This window comes from Oncorhynchus mykiss, chromosome 7 (assembly GCF_057628025.1).
Source record: "Oncorhynchus mykiss isolate SJ-2025 chromosome 7, ASM5762802v1, whole genome shotgun sequence".
Lineage (NCBI taxonomy): Eukaryota > Metazoa > Chordata > Actinopteri > Salmoniformes > Salmonidae > Oncorhynchus > Oncorhynchus mykiss.
This window is the reverse complement of record NC_143028.1, coordinates 60491330-60517307: the sequence shown is the minus strand read 5'-3', so window position 1 is coordinate 60517307 and position 25978 is coordinate 60491330. Positions and strand designations below refer to the sequence as shown.

The following is a 25978-nucleotide window of genomic DNA, read 5'->3' as shown; positions in this document are numbered from 1 at the left end:
TAGCTAGTAATAATTGCTTGGCAGATTATAAAAAAAGATCAGTCTTTACATGGCTAAAAGGAATATAACATATACTTTTTACAGGAAACTCACTCTAAATCCTTAGAGGAAGTTGTGTGGAAAAAGGAATGGGGTGGTGAAATAATTTTCTGTCATGGACAAAGGAACTCAAAGGGTGTGATGATATTAATTAACAAAAATGTTGATCTGAATGTGCAAATAATCTGGAATGATTCGCAAGGAAGGTGGATTCTTTTGAATATGACAGTGGACGAAAAAGATATTTGGCTCATTTAATCTATATGGTCCAAATCAGGATGATCCACACTTCTTCAAACATTTATACCAATTTATTGAACTTACAGGCAACAAATGGTCTAATCATTATGGTAGGAGACTATAACAGTGTTAAGTACCTCAACGAACCGTAAAGGTAATCACTCTACAAACTATCATCACCGTGCCCTTAAGGAAATCACAAATATTATGGACACATTAGAAATGGTGGATATTTGGAGACTAAAAAAAACCCGACCTAGTGAGATATACATGGAGGAGACTTAATCAAGCTAGTCGTCTTGACTACTTTCTTGTCTCTTTCTCTCTTGCATCAAAGGTTAAAAAAGTTTCAATAGGAGACAGAATGCGATCGCATCATCATCTAATTGTCCTTCACATAACTCTTATACATTTTCACGTGGATGGGGATATTGGAAATTTAATCAAAGTTTACTGGAGGACAACTTATCTATAACTAAGACAAAATAATGTATAACTTAATTTTTCCAGTATAATATAGGTTCAGCAAATCCCCTTCTTGTTTGGGATACCTTTAAATGTACCTCCAGGAGTTATTCAATATTCATCAATAATAAAAAAGCATTTTCTGGCTAAAGAGGCAAGACTAACAAGGGAAATCCATTAACTAATAGTACAGGTAGATAACAATAAAAACGATACTACAGAGAAACAAAATAAGTTAGAGGTTAAACAAAAAGAACTTGAACTTTTTCAAGAATGATATATTACAAACTGGATGGAATATGGAGAACAATTCACAAAATTATTCCTGAAACTCCAATACAGGAAAGCTAACAAAAATAATTTGCAGAAACTCGTTACTGAAGACGGAGCCATCTATGATTCTCCGAATTATATTTTTAAAGGGGAAGATCGTTATTTTAGGCAGATGTTCTCTTTTCCGTCTCATCCTCTCCCACTGAATGAAGATTACGGTAAGGAATTATTTCCAAATAATATAAAAAATTGAAAATTAACAAATGTACAGAAAGATCGGGTACGAAGGCCAAATTAGAGGAATAACTTTTTGAGGCAATTAAATCCTTTCAGTCTGGAAAACCCCCAGGGCTTGATGGCATACCGGTAGAGGTATCAGTATTTTTTGATATACTTAAAGCTCCATTGTTAGTTTGTTTTAAATACTCTTATAGAAATGGTAGTCTGTCAGGTACTAAGTAGGAAGGTCTGCTTTCTTTATTATATAAAAAAAGACCCAGATGGCAAATATAAAGACCCGGTCTATCTAAAAAACTGGAGGCTTCTTACACTTCAATCTTGTGATGCAAAAAAGTACATTTGATGGTGTTCATATCACAAAGTATATAAATAAGCTCTCCACAATGCATTTCAATAGAAAACTTGTAAAAATAGACAAGATCCTGCAACCATGGAGAGGTCTGTCTATTTTTGGGAAAATTGTCCTGATTAACTCCATAGTTAAATCTTAGTTTACTCACTTACTTGTGGCGCTGCCTACTCCTGATTCGTTTTTCAAATCATTTGAGCAAAAAATTATTAGCTTTATCTGGGACGTTAAACCAGACAAAATAAAACAAGCATATATATATATATATATATATATAGTGAATATGAATTGGGTGGGTTGAGATTTAAATATAAAAGCACTAAACCTCTCTCTAAAAGCTTCACTCATTCAGAAGTTTTATTTGAACCTTAAATTGTTCTCAAGTAGATTAATAAGAAAAGCTCATCCATTGTTTAAAAATTGCCTTTTTGCCTTTGTGCAGATTGCCATGTCTCATTTTCGATTAATTGAAAATGATACTAAGGAAAAAAGTATCTGTAATTTTTCAAACAAGCATTGCAGAGCTGGCTTCAATTTCATCCCCCTGAAAAGATAGAACAAGTATTATGTCTGAACTAAAATGTGCTGGTTGGTAAAATTCTTAAACAATATTGTAACTTGGAATGGAAGTTATGTCTTTCATGGAGTTATCAGAATTGTACGGGAAGGTCTGCTCAATCCAAGAGTGGGGGGGGGGGATCTTGGAGCGTTCGGGTTTCACAAGGTTGTTATCATGAAAAAACTGACATTTTATATCACTATCATGCACACGCACCCTCACACAATGATGGCTCTGTTACATGTTTGATAGTGTCTTGATGCTGTATTGCTTGTCCTTCATGTTCTAATACTTTAATGTTAACCCTTCCTTGTGTTTTTTGTTATATATTAAACAAAAAAAACATGATGTGCACAGGGTCTTGGACAGGAAGTGTTAATGGGCTGTGTTACTAGGGCTGCATTGGTGCTCAAGCGTGGCACAAATGTTTGGGTGTTACTGCACTTTGAATACAGTAAAGGAAGTGTTGGCCACTTAGCGTAGGTCTATGTGTTAAAGCCTTAAGTTACTGCAGTGCTCAAGGGCTCACTTGAAAAAGAGATGTGACCTAAAATAAAGGATGAGTTTGTTTTGTATTGTCCCATCTGAGGAGTGAAGTACTCTGGGTCATTTTCTCTTGACTATGTGTGTACATTTGTTGTCATGTTACGTCGTTATTTTGAAAGCAGTATGTGCAGCCATGCATGCCATAATCCATTCAGAAATATTCTTATGCACCTAATAGGCTAGCCTGCCTGACTGAACCATTTTTGTATATAAAGGGGCAATACGTATTTGGCTGACTTGTCACAGTTTCCCGGCTCTTAGTGACCAGTCCAGGTTTGGGTTGTCTGTAATCTATCTGATACTGTGGTAACTCTGGTATTTTCTGTGTGCTTTTTTTTATTTTTGAACCCTCAGCCTCTTGTGTGTCTGTGTGCTCAATTTAAGATTTTTTGGTATGCATTAGGTTGCCTGAATGTGTTTACTCTAGTTTTAGTGGGTAGGCACCTGTGAATGTTGTCGCAGAAGCGGCTGGAATTTCTGATGCACACACAATCCCAACAGAGTTCTGCTGCCTGTCACTGACCTGGAGAGGGTGTGTGTGTTTGCAGCATCTCTCAAATAGCTTGCCAGCTCATGTCATATTCAAACGCCACTCTACTGACTGTTAAAATGTCAGTTTTGGTAAACCTACTCTGACACTGGAGGCTCAACATCTCTCATTTATTTTATTAAAAAAAGATATCTAAAAAGCGAGGCGGTGATAGCATGTCAGAAATTCCCCGTACACCTTGCTGCCCATCAGATAAGATAATGAAGAGAGAGGGGACATATAGTTGATACACAGGAAGGAATGCTCAACATAACCATGGCAGATTTCTGTCCACTCTCTCGTTGGGATGATTGACATATATTGGCCTATTAACGGGTACAACTTTCACATTCTGAAATGGCATTTTTGTCCCCCCTGGTGATACAAACGAGGCAACGGTGTGCTTTAGAATCATGTGGACACCTCAAAGTGGTCTTGTGTTTTTGAAGTGTTTATCCGACTGGATATAAAAAATAATACTAATTCTGTTCCCCCCAGTTGTGCCCCTGCCTATTACAATACATGTCCCTTCTCCCTATATCAAGTAGCCTATGTTCAAGATGGTAACACACAATGACATTTAAAGCCCTCATGTTGACAGTTCTGCCAAGTCCCTCCCTCCCTCTCTTTTAACAATTCAATGTCGCCCTCTTCTGTCTGTAACATACACTGTTTGATTTTGATTAGAATGAAGCAGAACGGGGAAAAATACACAATCCTGAAACCCATTAGCTGACGGCATCTTATCTATTTTATATACCGGGTTAGCTACACATCATCCATCATCCAGTAAAAAAGCATGTATGGCTTACATGGCTGAATAATTGACGACATGTTCTGATCAAGCATTTTGTCTGTGTTAGTGTGGCAAATCGATTTTGTATTTTTTTTATTTCACCTTTATTTAACCAGGTAGGCTAGTTGAGAACAAGTTCTCATTTACAACTGCGACCTGGCCAAGATAAAGCATATCAGTGTGAACAGACAACAACAGAGTTACACATGGAGTAATGAGGAGGTAGGCGGATAATTACAATTTAGCAGATTAACACTGGAGTGATAAATGATCAGATGGTCATGTGCAGGTAGAGATACTGGTTTGCAAAAGAGCAGAAAGGTGAATAAAATATAAACAGTATGGGGATGAGGTAGGTAAATTGGGTGGGCTATTTACCGATGGACTATGTACAGCTGCAGCGATCGGTTAGCTGCTCAGATAGCAGATGTTTGAAGTTGGTGAGGGAGCTAAAAGTCGCCAACTTTTTTTGCAATTCGTTCCAGTCACAGGCAGCAGAGAACTGTAAGAAAAGGCGGCCAAATGAGGTGTTGGCTTTAGGGATGATCAGTGAGACACCTGCTGGAGCGTGTGCTACGGGTGGGTGTTGCCATCGTGACCAGTGAACTGAGATGAGGCGGAGCTTCATTGGAGCGGAGCTTTACCTAGCATGGACTTGTAGATTACCTGGAGCCAGTGGGTCTGGCGACGAATATGTAGCGAGGGCCAGCTGACTAGAGCATACAGGTCGCAGTGGTGGGTGGTATAAGGTGCTTTAGTAACAAAACGGATGGCACTGTGATAAACTGCATCCAGTTTGCTGAGTAGAGTATTGGAAGCTATTTTGTAGATGACATCGCCGAAGTCGAGGATCGGTAGGATAGTCAGTTTTACTAGGGTAAGTTTGGCGGCGTGAGTGAAGGAGGCTTTGTTGCGGAATAGAAAGCCGACTCTAGATCTGATTTTAGATTGGAGATGTTTGATATGAGTCTGGACGGAGAGTTTAGTCTAGCCAGACACCTAGGTACATATAGATGTCCACATATTCTAGGTCGGAACCATCCAGGGTGGTGATGCTAGTCGGGCATGCAGGTGCAGGCAGCGAACGGTTGAAAAGCATGCATTTGGTTTTACTAGCGTTTAAGAGCAGTTGGGAGGCCACGGAAGTAGTGTTGTATGGCATTGAAGCTCATTTGGAGGTTAGATAGCACAGTGTCCAAGGAAGGGCCAGAAGTATACAGAATGGTGTCGTCTGCGTAGAGGTGGATCAGGGAATCGCCCGCAACGAGCAACATCCTTGATATATATACAGAGAAAAGAGTCGGCCCGAGAATTGAACCCTGTGGCACCCCCATAGACTGCCAGAGGACCGGACAACATGCCCTCCGATTTGACACACTGAACTCTGTCTGCAAAATAGTTGGTGAACCAGGCACGGCAGTCATTAGAAAAACCGAGGCTACTGAGTCTGCCGATAAGAATGCGGTGATTGACCGAGTCGAAAACCTTGGCCAGGTCGATGAAGATTGCTGCACAGTACTGTCTTTTATCGATGGCAGTTATGATATCGTTTAGTACCTTGAGCGTGGCTGAGGTGCACCCGTGACCGGCTCGGAAACCAGATAGCACAGCGGTGAAGGTACAGTGGGATTCGAGATGGTCAGTGATCTGTTTGTTGACTAGGCTTTCGAAGACCTTAGATAGGCAGGGCAGGATGGATATAGCTCTGTAACAGTTTGGGTCCAGGGTGTCTCCCCCTTTTGAAGAGGGGGATGCTAATCGTAACCTAAAAGCAAGGGATATTTGAAGACCCGATCATTCAAGACACAATAATTGAAGATGGGCAGAAGTGTCTTGGCGAAGGCCTGCCTTTTTACATGGATAGGCCCATTTAAAAAAATAATTTAAAGTGGCATGTCAATCTTTAATGACATGACCCTGATTTTGAGGAAAGCCAGTGTCTATGTACAGTGCCTTTCCGAAAGTATTCGGCCCCCTTGAACTTTGCGACCTTTTGCCACATTTCAGGCTTCAAACATAAAGATATAAAACTGTATTTTTTTGTGAAGAATCAACAACAAGTGGGACACAATCATGAAGTGGAACGACATTTATTGGATATTTCTAACTTTTTTAACAAATCAAAAACTGAAAAATTGGGCGTGCAAAATTATTCAGCCCCTTTACTTTCAGTGCAGCAAACTCTCCCCAGAAGTTCAGTGAGGATCTCTGTATGATCCAATGTTGACCTAAATGACTAATGATGATAAATACAATCCACCTGTGTGTAATCACGTCTCCGTATAAATGCACCTGCACTGTGATAGTCTCAGAGGTCCGTTAAAAGCGCAGAGAGCATCATGAAGAACAAGGAACACACCAGGCAGGTCCGAGATACTGTTGTGAAGAAGTTTAAAGCCGGATTTGGATACAAAAACATTTCCCAAGCTTTAAACATCCCAAGGAGCACTGTGCCAGCGATAATATTGAAATGGAAGGAGTATCAGACCACTGCAAATCTACCAAGACTTGGCCGTCCCTCTAAACTTTCAGCTCATACAAGGAGAAGACTGATCAGAGATGCAGCCAAGAGGCCCATGATCACTCTGGATGAACTGCAGAGATCTACAGCTGAGGTGGGAGACTCTGTCCATAGGACAACAATCAGTCGTATATTGCAAAAATCTGGCCTTTATGGAAGAGTGGCAAGAAGAAAGCCATTTCTTAAAGATATCCATAAAAAGTGTTGTTTAAAGTTTGCCACAAGCCACCTGGGAGACACACCAAACATGTGGAAGAAGGTGCTCTGGTCAGATGAAACCAAAATTGAACTTTTTGGCAACAATGCAAAACGTTATGTTTGGCGTAAAAGCAACACAGCTGAACACACCATCCCCACTGTCAAACATGGTGGTGGCAGCATCATGGTTTGGGCCTGCTTTTCTTCAGCAGGGACAGGGAAGATGGTTAAAATTGATGGGAAGATGGATGGAGCCAAATACAGGACCATTCTGGAAGAAAACCTGATGGAGTCTGCAAAAGACCTGAGACTGGGACGGAGATTTGTCTTCCAACAAGACAATGATCCAAAACATAAAGCAAAATCTACAATGGAATGGTTCAAAAATAAACATATCCAGGTGTTAGAATGGCCAAGTCAAAGTCCAGACCTGAATCCAATCGAGAATCTGTGGAAAGAACTGAAAACTGCTGTTCACAAATGCTCTCCATCCAACCTCACTGAGCTCGAGCTGTTTTGCAAGGAGGAATGGGGAAAAATTCAGTCTCTCGATGTGCAAAACTGATAGAGACATACCCCAAACGACTTACAGCTGTAATTGCAGCAAAAGGGGGCGCTACAAAGTATTAACTTAAGGGGGCTGAATAATTTTGCACGCCCAATTTTTCAGTTTTTGATTTGTTAAAAAAGTTTGAAATATCCAATAAATGTCGTTCCACTTCATGATTGTGTCCCACTTGTTGTTGATTCTTCACAAAAAAATACGGTTTTATATCTTTATGTTTGAAGCCTGAAATGTGGCAAAAGGTCGCAAAGTTCAAGGGGGCCAAATACTTTCGCAAGGCACTGTATGTGGATGACTCAAGGCTATACATGTCAGCTACTACAGCGACTGAAATGACTGCAGCACTTAGTGGCAGTTAGGTTGAGTGTGTGGCAAGGGATAAGTTATTCCTAAATATTTCTAAAACTAAAAGCATTGTATTTGGGACAAATCATTCACGAAACCCTAAACTTCAACTAAATCTTGTAATAAATCATGTGGAAATTGGGCAAGTTGAAGTGACTAAACTGCTTGGAGTTTAGTCATGGTCAAAACATACGGATACAACAGTAGCTAAGATGGGGAGAAGTTTGTCCATGATAAGGCGCTGCTCTACCTTCTTAAAAGCACTGTCAACAAGGCAGGTCCTACAGGCCCTAGAATTGTCACACCTGGACAACTTCAGTTGCCACAAAAAAGGACTTACGAAAGTTGGTTCAGAACAGGGCAGCATGGCTGTCTGTGTCGCGCTCTCTCTCTCTGTCTGTATGTGTAATGAATCCTAAGTGACTCTGTGCTCAAAGTGACATCGTAATTAAGAAACACAGTTCATTTGAGGAACAATGTGAAAGGTATTCTGCTTTGAAGGTTGATCAACTTGTAAACTCACTTTTGAGAAAAGAGCCTTTGAAAGTTTTGGTACCTACTGGGGTGCTCTCCGTTGTCTACACCCATTCAGCCAGCCCCATTGCTCTTTTAAGGATTCACATGTGAGGTCATGTGCTAAACAGTGTGTAGTGTGTGTGTGGTAGCCTACAATAAAGAACAATTCCAGGTTAACATAGTGTCCAGATACATTTTATAGACACTTACCCAGACACACTTGGCTAAATTGATGGGTCATGTTAAAGAAATGCTATAACCCCTAGTCACATCCAGTGGTGGAAAAGTACTAAATTGTCATAGTAAAAGTATAAATCATTTCAAATTCCTTATATTTAACCAGATGGCACAATCAGTTGTTTGGTTTTTTTGTGTTTTTTTTTAAGCCAGCCAGCTCCAACAAACAAAGCATTTGTGTTTAGTGAGTCGGCCAGACCAGAGGCAGTTGGGATGACCAGGGATGTTCTCTTGATAAGTGTGTGAATTGGACAATTTCCCTGTCAAAATGTAACCAGTACTTTTGGGTGTCAAGGAAAATCTATTGAGTAAAAGTAGCCAAAAATGTTATAGTAAAGTAATGTACAGATACCACAAAAAAGCTACTTAATTAAGTAGTACTTTCAAGTACTTTACACCACTGCCAAAATTCCTTCACACCAGTACATTAGCCTACTTTATATACTGTTACACATGCACTTATCACATAGTATTCCATACATACAGTGGGGCAAAAATGTATTTAGTCAGCCACCAATTGCTCAAGTTCTCCCACTTAAAAAGATGAGATTTTGTAATTTTCATCATAGGTACACTTCAACTGTGACAGACAAAATGAGATAACAAAATACAGGTAACGAGTGGAGGACAGAGGAGCCTCTTAACCTTTCTGATCTCCCCATCCCGGATCCGGGTTCGTGAATACAGACTCAAGCTCATTACCATAACGCAACGTTAACTATTCATGAAAATCGCAAATGAAATGAAATAAATATGCTAGCTCTCAAGCTTAGCCTTTTGTTAACAACACTGTCATCTCAGATTTTCAAAATATGCTTCTCAACCATTGCAAAACAAGCATTTGTGTAACAGTATTGATGGCTAACGTAGCATTTAGCATTAGCATTCAGCTGGCAACATTTACACAAAAAAAAACAGAAAAGCATTCAAAAAAATCATTTACCTTTGAAGAACTTCAGATGTTTTCAATGAGGAGACTCTCAGATAGCAAATGTTCAGTTTTTCCTGAAAGATTATTTGTTTAGGACAAATCGCTCCGTTTTCTGCGTCACGTTTAGCTATGAAAAAACCCCTGTATCCAGGATTGTGTAAATCTATCAGCAAGCTCATTAGCATAACACAACGTTAACTATTTATGAAAATCGCAAATGAAATGAAATAAATATGCCATCTCTCAAGCTTCGCCTTTTGTAAACAACACTGTCATCTCAGATTTTCAAAATATGCTTCTCAACCATAGGAAAACAATAATTTGTGTAAAAGTAGCTAGCTAGAGTTAGCATTTCGCGTTAGCATTTAGCGTTAGCATTAGCGTTAGCATCCAGCACGCAACATTAACAAAAACATAAAAGCCTTCAAATAAAATCATTTACCTTTGAAGAACTTCTGATGTTTTCAATGAGGATACTCTCAGTTAGATAGCAGATGCTCAGTTTTTCCAAAAAGATTCCTTGTGTATTAGAAATAGCTCCGTTTTATACATCACATTTGGCTACCAAAAAAAATCCATAAATTCAGTCCTCAAAACGCAAACTTTTTTCCAAATTAACTCCATAATATCGACTGAAAACATGGCAAACGTTGTTTAGAATCAATCCTCAAGGTGTTTTTCACATATCTCTTCATTGATACATCGTTCTTGGACACATGCTTTCTCTCCTGAATCCCAGGAGAAAATGACCGCACCTGAAGATTACGCACAAATTTAGACAAAGGACACCGGGCGGACCTCTGGAAAATGTAGTCTCTTATGGCCAATCTTCCAATGATATGCCTACAAATACGTCACAATGCTGCTAAGACCTTGGGCGAACGACAGAAAGTGTAGGCTCATTCCTTGCGCAATCACAGCCATATAAGGAGAGAATGGAAAACAGAGCTTCAGAAATTCTGCTAATTCCTGGGTGATGCATCATCTTGGTTTCGCCTGTAGAATGAGTTCTGGGGCACTTACAGACAAAATCTTTGCAGATTCTGAAACTTCAGAGTGTTTTCTTTCCAAAACTGTCAAGAATATGCATAGTCGAGCATCTTTTCGTGACAAAATATCGCGCTTAAAACGGGAACGTTTTTTATCCAAAAATGAAATAGCGCCCCTAGAGCTCTAAGAGGTTAAAGAAGAAGTTACAGGTCTGTGAGAGCCAGAAATCTTGCTTGTTTGTAGGTGACCAAATACTTATTTTCCACCATAATTTGCAAATAAATTCATTAAAAATCCTACAATGTGATTTTCTGGATTTTTTTTCTTCTCATTTTGTCTGTCATAGTTGAAGTGTACCTATGATGAAAATTACAGGCCTCGTCTTTTTAAGTGGGAGAACTTGCACAATTGGTGGCTGACTAAATACTTTTTTGCCCCACTGTAAGTCAAGCCCATGCAACCTGAGTAAGGTGCACATGTACAGTACATAAACGGATGCATGTGCCATATGTTTATGTGGTGGACACTTGATACGGTCACATGATATTGTTGGGGTATGTCACATAATCATGTTATGACCACATAGCAAAATATTGATATATAATGAATATTGATTGAAGTGGATGGTCTCTACAGAAGGTGTAAACGGTACAGCCAAATGGTTACTTGCATAGTAGCAATATCAGACAGTGTCAATATAAATGTGTGTGTGTGTGTGTGTGTGTGTGTGTGTGTGTGTGTACAATAACGATATCAGTGATATGAGGTAGTTCTATGCATACAATCAGGGGTGAAGTGACTGAGCAGCAGGTTAACTTTCATTATAATAATAGCAGCAACGTGTGTGTGTGTGAGTCATTTGAATAGAGGCACTGCAGATAATGCTAATGACTGGTCTGTCCGAACCACGCAAGAACAACGGAATCTACATTCGGAGAGGCTGTTTCTGTCTTGCCCTTGACTTTGGTTTAGGACGTGATGTCCATAGCCTCTTCGTCGCAAAACTCCCTGAACTTCTCAATCAAATGAGACCATCTATAGGAGGAAGGATGCGCAGCAGCTGAAACCTGGTCCCGACAGTCCGACCGCTCCTTGGCGACAACACCAGGCTCCAGAGCATCGAAACTGTAAAACGGGAAACAAAATAATCTGATATTACAACCCTGCACAACACCAATTCACCTCCCAAGTTTAGATAAGAATAACCTCACACAATGAAGTGCTTGTACTGTTTGATCTGTGGCAGTGGCCTGAAGTACGGAGTCAGGTGTTGTTGCCAACCATAGCTTTCCACCAGCACCGTATCATCCTCCTGTCCAACCAGCTGTGGGATGTTAACCCCTGTCACAGTGCTGACTTCAACACTAACAATCTCAGACAAAGTGTTCACTCTGGTCTTTCTGAAGCGTTGCTTGATGAGGCCGAAGCACCAGTCAGGGGCAAGCTTGGTGTTGCCTGTGATCAGGAAGTGACGGTCCAGATTGTGGTGGAGCTTGTGCAGGGTCCACCAGGCACAATACCATAGCACAAACTTGTTTTTGTTTTTTCCACTGCAGTTATCACAATTCAGTTCCACACGTGTTTTCCTAAAGCTGTAGTTGGTGAAGAAATGGTGCATGTAGCTGACTGCGCTGCTGCCTTTGCTTGCTTGGGCCAGCTCTATTTTTGATGACAGTATGACTGGTGGATGAGAGTTGGGCGTGTTCTACTGATTTGATGCTGAAAAACAAATTACAGACACAAATATTTTAGCATTATTATACAATGGATGTGAAATGGCATTCTGAGATATGACTATATGCAGTTCCTACTAGAGGTCGACCGATTAATCGGAATGGCCGATTAATTAGGGCCGATTTCAAGTTTTCATAACAATCGGAAATCTGTATTTTTGGGCGCCGATTTGTCATTTTATTTTTTTTATTTTATTCTTTCAGTTTGTTTTTATACCTTTTTTATTTAACTAGGCAAGTCAGTTAAGAACACATTGTTATTTTCAATGATGACCTAGGAACGGTGGGTTAACTGCCTTGTTCAGGGGCAGAATAACAGATTTTTTACCTTGTCAGCTCAGGGGATCCAATCTTGCAACCTTACAGTTAACTAGTCCAACGCAATAACGACCTGCCTCTCTCTCGTTGCACTCCACAAGGAGACTGCCTGTTACGCGAATGCAGGAAGCCAAGGTAAGTTGCTAGCTAGCATTAAACTTATCTTATAAAAAACAATCGATCATAATCACTAGTTAACTACACATGGTTGATGATATTACTAGATATTATCTAGCGTGTCCTGTGTTGCATATAATCTGACTGAGCATACAAGTATCTAAGTAGCTGACTGAGCGGTGGTAGGCAGAAGCAGGCGCATAAACATTCATTCAAACAGCACTTTCTTTGCGTTTTGCGTCAAGCATTGTGCTGTTTATTACTTCAAGCCTATAGACTCCCCAGATGAGGCTGGTGTAACCGAAGTGAAATGGCTAGCTAGTTAGCACGCGCTAATAGCGTTTCAAACTTCACTCGCTCTGAGCCTTGTGGTGGTTGTTTCCCTTGCTCTGCATGGGTAACGCTGCTTCGAGGGTGGCTGTTGTCGTTGTGTTGCTGGTTCGAGCCCAGGGAGGAGCGAGGAGAGGGACGGAAGCTATACTGTTACACTGGCAATACTAAAGTGCCTATAAGAACATGCAATCGTCAAAGGTATATGAAATACAAATGGTATAGAGCGAAATAGTCCTATAAATTCTATATTAACTACAACCTAAAACCTCTTACCCTGGAATATTGAAGTCTCATGTTAAAAGGAACCACCAACTTTCATATGTTCTGAGCAAGGAACTTAAACGTTATCTTTTTTACATGGCACATATTGCACTTTCACTTCTCTATCACTTTGTTTTTGCATTATTTAAACCAAATTGAACATGTTTCATTATTTGAGGCTAAATTGATTTTATTGATGTATTATATTAACTTAAGTGTTCATTCAGTATTGTTGTAATTGTCATTATTACACACAGATTTTTAAAAATTGGCCGATTTTTTTAATTGGTATCGGCTTTTTTGGTCCTCCAATAATCGGTATCGGTGTTGAAAAATCATAATCGGTCGACCTCTAGTTCATACAGGTAATGTTAGCTACTGTAGCTAGCCAGCCACCGAACTTCAGCTGGCTAGCTAACAGCAAGCTTTAACTAGCAATAGAAACTGATTGTCATAGCTAGCTAAAGTTTACCAATAGGTTCAATGTTAGCTAACTGCATTACGAGCATCTCATTTTCTAGACACAAAATGCAACACCGCAGACCAATCCAAACTCATCTCTCTGCATGTCCAGCCCACACATTATCTCTCTGTGTGTTCTAAATAGTAGGTTGAGTATGCTAAAAATAACATTTAATATTATGCAACATTTAGAAAATAGAGTCCTGGGGATGCACTACTGAAATCAACAAATAGCAGGAAATGACACGTTCTCATTATGCTTAAATAGAATGTTTTTTATGTGAATTTTCAAAAATCAAGTATGGTTTAAATGCCAGGATGTTAACTTCATTTTGGCTTTTCAACTAGTAGAATTCGATGCACACTTTCCACAATACATTGGAAGAGGTGGGCTGTGAGTGATCGGCCCTGGCTTTAGTTGTAGAAAAACAACAACTAGGCTACTTAATTGGGAAGATACTGAATAGTGAAGCTTCTGCAGTGGTGTTCAAATGTAGGATTAGTATATATTTTTTTAATTGTCCTTAAAATTATTGTGTATTGCTTCGTAGGATAAATCTTTGAAACATAACTAATCAACTTTGGGTAAAAATACTTTTCTCATTTGAAGAGGGTTTCTTGTTCTCTTGGCCTTCGTCAGAGCTTTTAAACAAATACTAAACCATCTTTTGATTTCTGAATGTGTCAGGATGTGGCTGCGTTTATAGATGTCATGTTAATCAGACCTTTTTGATTTGAACATATGGATTCATGGGCGCCTGACTCAAAGTAGGGGTGCAAAAAAACTTATACGGAACAAAAATATAAACACAACATGTGAAGCCTGATGGAAGGCTACTCTGAGTCAGTCGGAGAATCCCAGTTGCATACTCGCATCCCGTATCATTTTCATAACCCTTTGGAAAAGAAAGCCAGAGATCCCGCCCCTCTAACCTTTCCACCAATGGGTTTTGAGAAGAAGGAAAGACGAGGGGACACAGGCAATTGAGATTCTCCCAGAGGCAGTGATACAGCGAAGCCGCTCGTTTCGATCAGAAGCGGTGCCTCCACTTGACAAATCTTTGCTCAAAGATTGGCCGCTTCATGGGTGTAAGGTGCATGTACACTAGCAAGCGTTAAATTGCCGCGTGCCCGCTTAGGATGCCCATTGTGACTTGCTTTTTGGTGTGCATAGAGCAGCACGTTCGATTGTGCGTCAAGAATTCAGCATAGCAAGTTTGTATGACGGCCTGGTTATTAACCTCTCTGGGATATGTGGGACGACGTCCCACCTGGCCAAAAGCCAGTGAAAATGCAGAGGGACAAATTCAAATAAATTACTATAAAAATCTAACTTTCATGAAATCACAGATGTAAGATACCAAATTAAAGCTACACGTGTTGTGAATCCAGCCAACATGTCAGATTTCAAAAAGGTTTTTCGGCAAAAGCAAATGATGCTATTATCTGAGGGTAGCACCTCCGTAAACAAAGAGAGAGAACATATTTCAACCCTGCAAGCGCGACACAAAACGCAGAAATAAAAATAGAAATCATGCCTTACCTTTGACAAGCTTCTTTTGTTGGCACTCCAATATGTCCCACAGACATCACAAATGGTCCTTTTTGTTCGATTAATTCCGTCGACATATATCCAAAATGTCCATTTATTTGGCACGTTTGATCCAGAAAAACACCGGTTCCAAATTGCGCAACGTGACTACAAAATATCTCAAAAGTTACCTGTAAACTTTGTCAAAACATTTAAAACTACTTTTGTAATACAACTTTAGGTATTTTTAAAGTAAATAAATGATAAAATTGAAGACTGGATGATCTGTGTTCAATACAGGAAGAAAACAAACTGACGCTACCTTTCTGGTCACGCGCCTCTATCTAACAGTACACTTGAAGTGACCCTCGTTTTGAAGAGGGCTACTTCTTCATTACACAAAGGAAAAACCTCAACCAATTTCTAAAGACTGGTGACATCCAGTGGAAGCGGTAGGAACGGTCTGGATTCCCAATGAAAACTCATTGAAAAGAGTGACCACAAAAAAACCTGAATGGTTTTTCCTCGGGGTTTCGCCTGCTACATAAGTTCTGTCATACTCACAGACTTGATTCAAACAGTTTTAGAAACTTCAGTTTCCTATCCAAATCTACTAATAATATGCATATCTAATCTTCTGGGGATGAGTAGCAGGCAGTTGAATTTGGGCATGCATTTCATCCGCACGTGAAAATACTGCCCCCTGTCACCAATAAGTTAAATTGGTAAATAGTTCAATAGTAATATGCTCTAAAACTCTGGTGACTGATGGTGGGGTCACCTTGGGGTCGAGATATGGGCTGCACCAAATGTTTGATGTATTATAATAATTCATTGTTGTATTAATAGAAGGGGAAGGCCATAAGACCCCTCCCTCACTACAGCTATAGTAGCAATATACAGTTGAAGTTTACATATATCTTAGCCAAATACATTTAACCCAGTTTTTCACATTCCTGACCTTTAATCCTAGGAAAAATTCCCTGTCTTAGGTCAGTTAGGATCACCACTTTATTTTAATGTGAAATGTCAGAGTAATAGTAGAGAGAATTATTGATTTATTTCAGCTTTTATTTATTTCATCACATTCCCAGTGGGTCAGAAGTGTACATACACTCAATTAGTACTTGGTAGCATTGCCTTTAAATTGTTTACTTCGGTAAAATGTTTCGGGTAGCCTTCCACAAGCTTTCCACAATAAGTTGGCTGAATTTTGGCCCATTCCTCCTGACAGAGCTGTAACCGAGTCAGGTTGTAGGCCTCCTTGCTCGCACCTGCTTTTTCAGTTCTGCCCACAAATTTTCTATGGGATTGAGGTCAGGGCTTTGTGATGGCCACTCCAATACCTCGACTTTGTTGTCCTTAAGGCATTTTGCCACAACTTTGGAAGTATGCTTGAGGTCATTGGTCGCAAATGGGTCTTCCAAATGGACAATCTTTAACTTCCTGACTGATGTCTTGAGATGTTGCTTCAATATATCCACATAATTTTCAAATCCTCATGATGCTATCTATTTTGTGAAGTGCACCAGTCCCTCCTGCAGTAAAGCACCCCCACAACATGATGCTAACATTTCCGTGCTTCATGGCTAAGATGGTGTTCTTTGGTTTGCAAGCCTCCCCCTTTTTCCTCCAAACATAACAATGGTCATTATGGCCAACAGTTCTTTTTTTGGTTTTATCAGACCAGAGGACATTTCTCCAAAAAGTATGATCTTTGTCCCCATGTGCAGTTACAACCGTAGTCTGCCTTTTTTATGGCGGTTTTGGAGCAGTGGCTTCTTCCTTGCTGAGTGGCCTTTCAGGTTGTCGATATAGGACTTGTTTTACTGTGGATATAGATACTTTTGTACCGGTTTCCTCCAGCATCTTCGCAAAGTCCTTTGCTGCTGTTCTGGGATTGATTTGCACTTTTCGCACCCAAGTACGTTCATCTCTAGGAAAAAAAACGCGCCTCCTTCCTGAGCGGTATTACGGCTGCGTGGTCCCATGGTGTTTATACTTGCGGACTATTATTTGTACAGATGAACGTGGTACCTTAAGGCATTAGGAAATTGCTCTCAAGGATGAATCAGACTTGTGGAGGTCTACAATTTGTTTTCTGAGGTCTTGGCTGATTTCTTTTGATTTTCCCATGATGTCAAGCAAAGAGGCACTGAGTTTGAAGGTAGGCATTGACATACATCCACAGGTACACCTCCAATTGACTCAATTGATGTCAATTAGCCTATCAGAAGCTTCTAAAGCCATGACATCGTCTTCTGGAATTTTCCAAGCTGTTTAAAGGCACAGTCAACTTAGTGTATGTAAACTTCTGACCCACTTGAATTGTGATTCAGTGAAATGATCTCTGTTAACAATTGTTGGAAAAATGACTTGTCATGCACAAAGTAGATGTCCTAACCGACTTGCCAAAACTATAGTTTGTTAACAACAAGAAATTTGTGGAGTGGTTGACAAATGTTTTAATGACTCCAACCTAAGTGTATGTAAACTTCTGACTTCAACTTCTGCCGTTTCCAGCTACAATAGGCATTTACAACATGAACAATGTCTACACTGTATATCTGATCAATATGATGTTATTTTAATGGACAAAAATGTTGCCTTTCTTTCAAAAACAAGGACATTTCTATGTGACCCCAAACTTTTGAACGGTAGTGTATGTTGAACTGGAACAATGTGATCAGTTTCTGTCTAAGTAGGATAGATGGGCTAAGGTATCTGTGATAGTCTGCCTCAACAGTCTGGGTATGCCTAGAACTCCATTCCAATTCTATTCAGAGAAATGTATTGAATTGGAAATGAGCTATTATCATGCTGGTTAATGCGATGCATGTCTGTTGTATTCGGAAAAATCCACCAACACTCGGCCCAGCCCTACCTACTGAGCCAGTCCGAATCCGCTACTGTGTTGCGGCCATGGCGTACTGCATCATTTTTCCTAAATGGTACGTGCTAAATAGTATGCAAAGTAGTACTTAGTGTACAGTTTAAGTATGTAGAATGGGTATTCAGACACAGACTCTCCCTCATTCAGGGTACTTTTAACTTCTACTGCAGTTCCCTCCGACCTCTGGATGGCCTAGTAACAGGCAAGAGTGCACAGTCCTTGGCCAAGTTCCAATATGCACACTAGCACACCCCTTAGAATGCATTCCCAATATGTTGCTTCATTCTGAAGGAAATTTGTGAATGTGTGAATGGCTGGCTATGAGCTGATGTGTCATGGCATGTTCCTGTGTGGCTCTGTTGGTAGAGCATGGAGCTTGCAACTGATTGGATTCCCAGGGGGGACTAGTATTGAACAAGTATTAATGTATGCACTCACTACAGTAAGTTGTTTTGGAAAAGAGCATCTGCTAAATGACTAAAATGTAATATGTTCCCATCAGCCCTTTGGCACAGAGGACTGACACACTTTTGTAGGCCTCCACCCTAATGCTTAGGTCTACAACAAGAAATGTCAAAACCCCAGCCTCCTTTGTGCACAACCTATTGCAATCTGTTTCCTTCATGTTCTGAGCCCTTAGAACTACCAGAAATAATTACTGGAGGCTGGTCTTGGTCTAAAGACTCTCTATTCTACGTCTTTGCTTGTAGGTGTACTTGTACATTACCTTCCCCACAAAAACCTTGTTGAAACCCCTTCTGCTGGAAATCAAGCGTAAATGGATCTTTGAGCATTGCTGTTGCCCAGAATGAAGGCTAACGTTTTGGAATCAGAGGTTTTTTACTTTCCCTCACCCTTTGGGCAGTTGGTTGGTTGTTAGGCTATATATTTCCCCTTAAAGGGAGTATCTGGCTGTAGGAGAATAAACACCCGGCTCTGCTGTATCCAGAATCAAATCCACTGAGATGTTTACACTATCTCGAAGTCGGTCAGCAAACCCCTCTGCTTCAGTAACCCTGTCATCATCCAGCATGCTAATGATGCTAACGCCAACTCTAGCAAAATTGGATCCAGTGCCCAGCCCAGCTGTCACCGTTGTCTGTCTTTAGCATCCATGATTCCTTGGGCCATGGGATACTCTCCATCTCAGCCGCACCATACCGAGGAGTGTGTTATATTAAATGACCTGGTCACTGAACTCAAGCACACTTGGAATGAACCTTGAGAACGACAGAACAGCAGCCCGTGTGAAGGAAGGGTTAATTTAATTACCATTCACACCACTCTCTCTGTAGGCATTGTACTCAGAGACCATATCATTCTTTTTTACCATTCTCTCCCTCCCTCTTTCACAACTTTCCTTCCATCACTGCCACAACCTTTTCATGTTTTTCTCAGGCTTTCTTGTAATGCTCCGTCGAGTTGGCTCTAATTGCCTAGTTTGTAAACCGTTCTTTGCAGCAGTCGTGTGAGTGTGAACAGACTCTTACCTCAGCCTTCAGAGAGCCAAGAAGGCTGAAACTTCTTCAAATTGGCATAGCTAGGGATAAACCTAATCCTCCCGCTGCCACCAAAAGTGACGCCTCCTCTCCTGCCCTTTCCTCCCTCCTCTCTCATTACCAGTCTCTGGTGTTAAGGGTGGCAGTTCCTGCCTGTCAGCCAGTGGGTTTGGGTTGCTCTCTTCCTCAGTCTTCCTTTGCATTTCTCTCTTCGTCCTCCCTGGGTGTGTATGTGCTAGTCGTCTTCATCGCCTCGGGTATGTTGTTTCCACTCATGTTTCTCTTGTTTCCTTTTATTTCTCACCTTTTGTCATCAGTTATGTTTAGTGTGACCTTGTATTGTTGACTTCTTGAAGTGTAGGTGCATACATTATGTTGTTCACAGCTAATTTATGGGTTGCACTTGTTTGTTCTGTTTATTGTTGATGACTGAAGTAAAGTCCAGTGGAGAGTAGAGTAGGGAACGTATTCGTAGTGCAGAAGATGGTCAGTTTCACACACTTGTGAAATCAGAGGCAACTGCTTAAGAGAAGTAATCTCGGTATAAGGAACATGGGTGTGTTATGGTGGTTCATACAGAATTATTGTGGATGATGTCACCTTGCTCATTCTCTTCGTGCCCACCAACTGGGTGGCTAACTGGCTAGCCATTTTGTTTACCCAGATAGAATGACTGCATTTTATAGTGTGAAATTGTGGTTGGGTGTTTCTTATGGGATGAACATGATCTAGATTGACCACGTCTATCAAGGTGGAAAGCAACAATTGGTTGGCAGTGAGCGATTACAACCTGACCAGAGAAAGCTGTGGTAGACGACCTACTTAAAGGGATTTTAAGGATTTATAATTAGGAAAATGTAGAAACCGTTTACTAATGGTGTATATAAATAGTTTATGAAGTATACTTTTGACTGTAAAATGTTACGGAAGCTTATGTCTCGCTGCTGTCTACTTCACATCCATTAACAGTGAAACTTTGTGAGCAGCAGGGTCAATGAGTAACCAAAGGTGTGGTAACAGTGCAGATGATTCAGTGAAATGTTGCTGACATCTGTCTGTGTTTGGACACGTTGGGAAAGTGCCGGAACATAAAGCTGTCAAGTGTACTTATTGATGACTAGGAGGATAAATGATGACTGGATCACAGAGGCTGCCTGGATCTTTAGTTTAAAGACCCTTGCGCCCTTCGGTCTCAACGTAGACTTTGATCTGAAGCCATTCTTGTGATTATTGTGACTTTGCCATTGTAATTGTTTGTAAGCTTGTGTAGTCAAATTAATCTATGATCGTATGCTATCCATTTGTTGTTGGTATGCTGTTCCTTGTATGATATTTTAATATTTGATTATTAACTAATGATATTAGGCCACTCTTGGCCATGATTACAGACACCTGTGTCTTTTGACACTATATAAACGAGTCATCCCGCAGTGTTTGTGATTATACCCTGATGAAGACAGCTTGGCTGTTGAAACGTTGGTAATTACATTTTTGCATCTGAGCTCCTAGAGTGTGCTGCTCTCTTTTTATTTTCAAGTTTTCTACTCCGCTAGCTAGCACCTCGTCTTAATAGGTGTGTGTTTTTTCTTTTTCTTCTAGATCGGATCACAGGTGACAATATAAAATAAACCTGCACAACAAATTAATTTGAAACTACAGTAGACTAGTGGCTGGCTTGTTGTCCGTTATTGATTGAGTAGAGGTCTAGGAATTACCAACTTAAAAAAAAAAAAAAACGTATATTTGCAATCAAATAAGTGTAGGGTTAAAGTTGATTTTGGGGGTCTTCTAAAGACTGAATATGTTATTAATTTGCTTACGTGCCATTGTACTTATGCTCACTGTATAGCTGAATATTGAGGCCCCTGTCTGTGTCTAGCTCTCTGCCAAAACCCACACACACGTTGGTGAGAAAAGGGACTGAGGGTCTGAAACAAGGGCAGATTTGCATGCCGCTGAGACAGGTTCTCAGAAACCTTGTGTTGCGAATAACTTGTTCTTTTAGCTGCACATGCAGGGTTTGACATAGGAGATCACACCATAATATTAAAAGGGTCTATGTTCCTAGATGCATTGCTGGCGGACTTGGAGTCGACGACCTCCCACATCTCCAAGCGGCCAGTGTTTCTGCCGGACGAGACACCCTACTCTTTCCCCACGGGGGAACAGGCCCCTCCCCCTGTACCACCACCTCCCTCTGCTGAGGCCCTGAATGGGACCTTGCTTGACCCCCTAGATTCAACCCCCTTGTCCACACAGGTACACACACACACACACACACACGTGTGTTCCCATACACACACAAGGCTGGTGTGGGTTCAGGTTTTTGCTCAAGTTGGTAACCGATCTGATTCAACTAATACAATCTTGAAGATTGAGCAAAAGCCTGTGCCCACATGACACCCTCACCCATTTACGATTTTATCTAGAACACTACTACACTTCTAAATATATACCTGTCCTTTCTTAGTCCTACAGCCCTGCACAGAAAAGCTTGTGGTCCAGGGACAGCAGTAGCCCCCCCTTACCCCAAAGCGAAGAGGACCACGTCTACAGGTAATGATCATAATAAACAATACACTTTATGTAGCGACACATGACAAAATGAACATCAGGTGTCTGTTACTGATGTTTGTCTGTCTGTTGGGTCCTGCAGCTTCCCCAACAAGCAGAAGAGTACGGAGGCTGCCATGAGCTCCTCCCTGGGCTGCAACCTGTCGGAGCTGGACCGGCTGCTTCTGGAGCTCAACGCTGTGCAGCACAACACACCCTCCTTCCCCACTGAGGGTACGCTACACCATTATGTGTGCATCCCAAATGACACCATATTCCCTATATAGTGCACTGCTTTTGACCAGGGCCCACACGTAGAAAACCCTATTTGGTACATAAAAGCATTTAACAGTTACGGTCTCTTGACCATTGCAGTTGTTGAAACTTGCCAATATGTAAATATATATTTTTCTCCTCCTGTGTTGCAGAAGCGTCAGCTCCGCCCCTTCCTTCCAGCAGCACCACCCATTATGTGCAAGCAAACGGGGTTTCTGGGGCAGGCAAGTTGCCTCGCCCCACCATGGAGAAGCCAAAACGCAGCGTGGCCACCAGGCCACCAGTCATCGAAGACATGCGCCTCAGCGCCAAGAGCCTCCTTGACGAGCAAGAAAGTTCTGTGCCCTCTCCCATGTAAGGATTAGGGCTGGTCCAAAATGTTGATATTCCCATAAATTGGGGGACAATTAACTGCAAAGCAATGGCACTGCACCTCAAGTTCCTGAAGACAGTTTGATCTTACTCACAGATTGTGCTATATCCTGTGTGTTTTTCATGTTGGACTTTGGTCATTTAACGCTCATCATTATGACCTAATGTTTGTTTGTTTGTTTGTTTGTTTGATCTCTAGCCCCACCCCATTGGTGGTAGAGAAGTTGGGGGAGGAGGAGACGCCCTCCCAGCTGCAGGCCAGAATCTCCGCCTCCTCCGCCACGCGGGAGCTTGACGAGCTCATGGCCTCGCTGTCCGACTTCAAAGTCCAGAGCAACGTAAGTTTTACAGAAAGATTTTTGAGGGTGGGTGGATGAGAAGGAGACCGGTGAGTGCTACTCTCCCTGGGGTTGACATAAAACATGACATAATACAGAACATCAATGGACGACAACAGCTCAAGGAGAGAACTACATACATTTTCAAACAGCACACAGCTTGCATATCAATTACATACACTCAAAATATCTAGGGTGGATGGATGAGGGGGGTGGGTAGGGTGATGGACACTATGCAGGTACAGATTGGGTGAAGTAAGTTGGGGTGACAAGTGAATTCAAATAAATATATCGATTAGAAACCAGGTTGTTGAAAGTCAACTCTTAGGTGAATGTGTTGCTTTAAAAAGGTAGGTTGAAGATTTATTTTTGTCATTGATGTGTGGGTTCTTCACAGAATCCTGTGGTCTAGAATGTAATGTACATTAAGTCGGGCATTTACTACCATTTGCCTTATCGATCTCACAATACAACAAGTTATTTACTGTAACCAGGTTTCATAACTTTTTATGCGAGTAAAGTATATATATTTTTAATGACAGGCCTGATGGAAACTGCTAATTTGTCTGTAAACTTTCCAAATGTTGACAAAACAAAATACGCTTGACAAAGTGGAATCTTTTTGTGTCTGTAAAGTGTATTATGCGAGAAATGGTGGTGGAAACAACTTTTATGCGCATATATGATGCTATTCTATCAATATCAAAGTAAAGTATTCAGACCCCTTGACTTTTCCACATTTTGTTACATTACAGCCTTATTCTATAATAGATTGATGAGGGGAAAAAACGACTTAATCTACACATAGTACCCCATAATGACAAAGCAAAAAATAAATAGTTTTTTTGCTAATGCATTTAAAACTATAACATTTTATATAACTATTCAGACTCTTTACTAGGTACTTTGTTGAAGCACCTTTGGCAGGGATTATAGCCTCAAGTTTTGGGTATGATGCTACATACCTAAGACTTGAGTTGGCAGAACTGTACTTGGAGTTTCTCCCATTCTTCTCTGCAGATCTTCTCAAGCTCTGTCAGGTTAGATGGGGAGCATCGTTGCACAGCTATTTTCAGGTCTCTCCAGAGATGTTCGATCGGGTTCAAGTCCGGGCTCTGGCGGGGCCACTCAAGGACATTCAGAGACTTGTCCTGAAGCCACTTCTGCGTTGTCTTGGTCGTTGTCCTGTTGAGAGGTGAACCTTCACCCCAGTCTGAGAACCTGCTCCAGAGTACTCAGGACTTCATCAAGGATCTCTCTGTACTTTTCTCCGTTCATCTTTCCCTCTATCCTTACTAGTGTCCCAGTCCTTGCTGATGGAAAAACATCCCCACAGGATGACGCTGCCACCACCATGCTTCACCATAGGGATGGTGCCAGGTTTCCTCCAGACGTGACGCTTGGCATTCAGACCAAAGGGTTCAATCTTGCTTTCATCAGACCAGAGGGGCTGTCATGTGCCTTTTACTGAGGAGTGGCTTCCGTCTGGTCACTCCACCATAAAGGCCTGAATGGTGGAGCGCTGCAGAGATGGTTGTCCTTCTGGAAGGTTCTCCCATCTACACAGAGGATCTCTGGAGCACTGACCATTGGGTTCTTGGTGACCTCCCTGACCAAGGCCTTTCTCTTCCGATTGCTCAGTTTGGCCGGGTGGCCAGCTCTAGGAAGAGTCTTGGTGGTTCCAAACTACTTCCAGTTAAGAATGATGAAGGCCACTGTGTTTTTAGTGACCTTCAATGCTGCAGATATTTTTCGGTACCCTTCCCCAGATCTGTGCTTCGACACAATCCTGTCTCGGTGCTCTACGGACAATTCCTTTGACCTCATGGCTTGGTTTTTGCTCTGACATGCACTGGAAACTGTGTGCCTTTCCAAATCATTTCCAATCAATTTAGTTTACCACAGGTGGACTCCAATCAAGTCGTAGAAACATCACAAGGACGATCAATGGAAACAGGATGCACCTGAGCTTAATTTCGAGTCTCATAGCAAAGGGTCTGAATACTTATGTAAATAAGGTATTTCTGTGTTTAATTTTTAATACATTTGCAGAAATGTCTAAACCTGTTTTCACTTTGTCATTATGGGGTATTGTGTGTAGACTGAGGAAAAACATTTATTTAATACATTTTATAATAAGGCTGTAATGTAACAAAGTGGAAAAAGTCCAGGCCTGAATACTTCCTGAATTTGTACATTTGGAGTCACTTGACGATATTCATGTAGTCCTCCCACTATGACTCAGGAAATCATGCAGTTTATTGCTACTGATGAGTTATGAACTTCACAGGGTGGTGAAAAGTGCACAAATGAGCTTGATGCTCCTTTATAGTACATATTGAGGGTCTTCTTTTGGTGACATGATTGACCCTTTGCTGCCATTTGACAAAAGAAAATTGCACTCTTTAATATTCTCATGTAGGCTAGCCTACCCACACTGACCAGAGTGGGCACATGTGCTATTTAATGCAACAGTTTTTGTGACCTAACCTATCATAGTTGAAAATGTGATGGAAATGCATTTGAACTTTAGATTTTTATTCGTTACATGAAATCTTAAGCGGAAAGGTACCTTTTTTTTTTGCACTACGTCATCACACTGCTTTTTATCCGCAACAAGTCAGTTTGGTGGAAACACGACTGGTGGGAAAATATGCAGATTTTTTGAATATTTGCATGAAAACATGTCCCCGATTTGGATGGAAACATAGCTACTGTTGAGGAATGTGAATTATTGTTATATTCATCACTATGATATATTATGCCATTTTTCACAAGTCTTTAAAGAAATGTTCATGATTGACTTGACATGATGCATGTCTTGCCATGTCTACCTCTTTTCAAACCATTTTAAATTTTTTCCCCTCCGTCTCCTATTATTACTGTCTAATATTTCCAGTCTTGTTCTCAATTGTCTGTCGATATGGAACCTCTCCTGCTCAGTCAAGGATCA

The 25978-nt window shown here is 40.9% G+C and overlaps 1 protein-coding gene across 1 annotated transcript in view; it reads left to right on the top strand.

Annotated features, from left to right (window-relative positions):
- Nucleotides 1-25978, top strand: part of LOC110528295 (paxillin) — a 58958-nt gene that overhangs the window by 17558 nt on the left and 15422 nt on the right. Inside the window, exons 2-6 of the mRNA XM_021610243.3 lie at nt 21555-21745; nt 21957-22042; nt 22143-22273; nt 22468-22669; nt 22887-23025. Of these exons, the coding sequence (XP_021465918.3) occupies nt 21555-21745; nt 21957-22042; nt 22143-22273; nt 22468-22669; nt 22887-23025 (749 nt within the window). The remainder of the gene's footprint in view (nt 1-21554; nt 21746-21956; nt 22043-22142; nt 22274-22467; nt 22670-22886; nt 23026-25978) is intronic.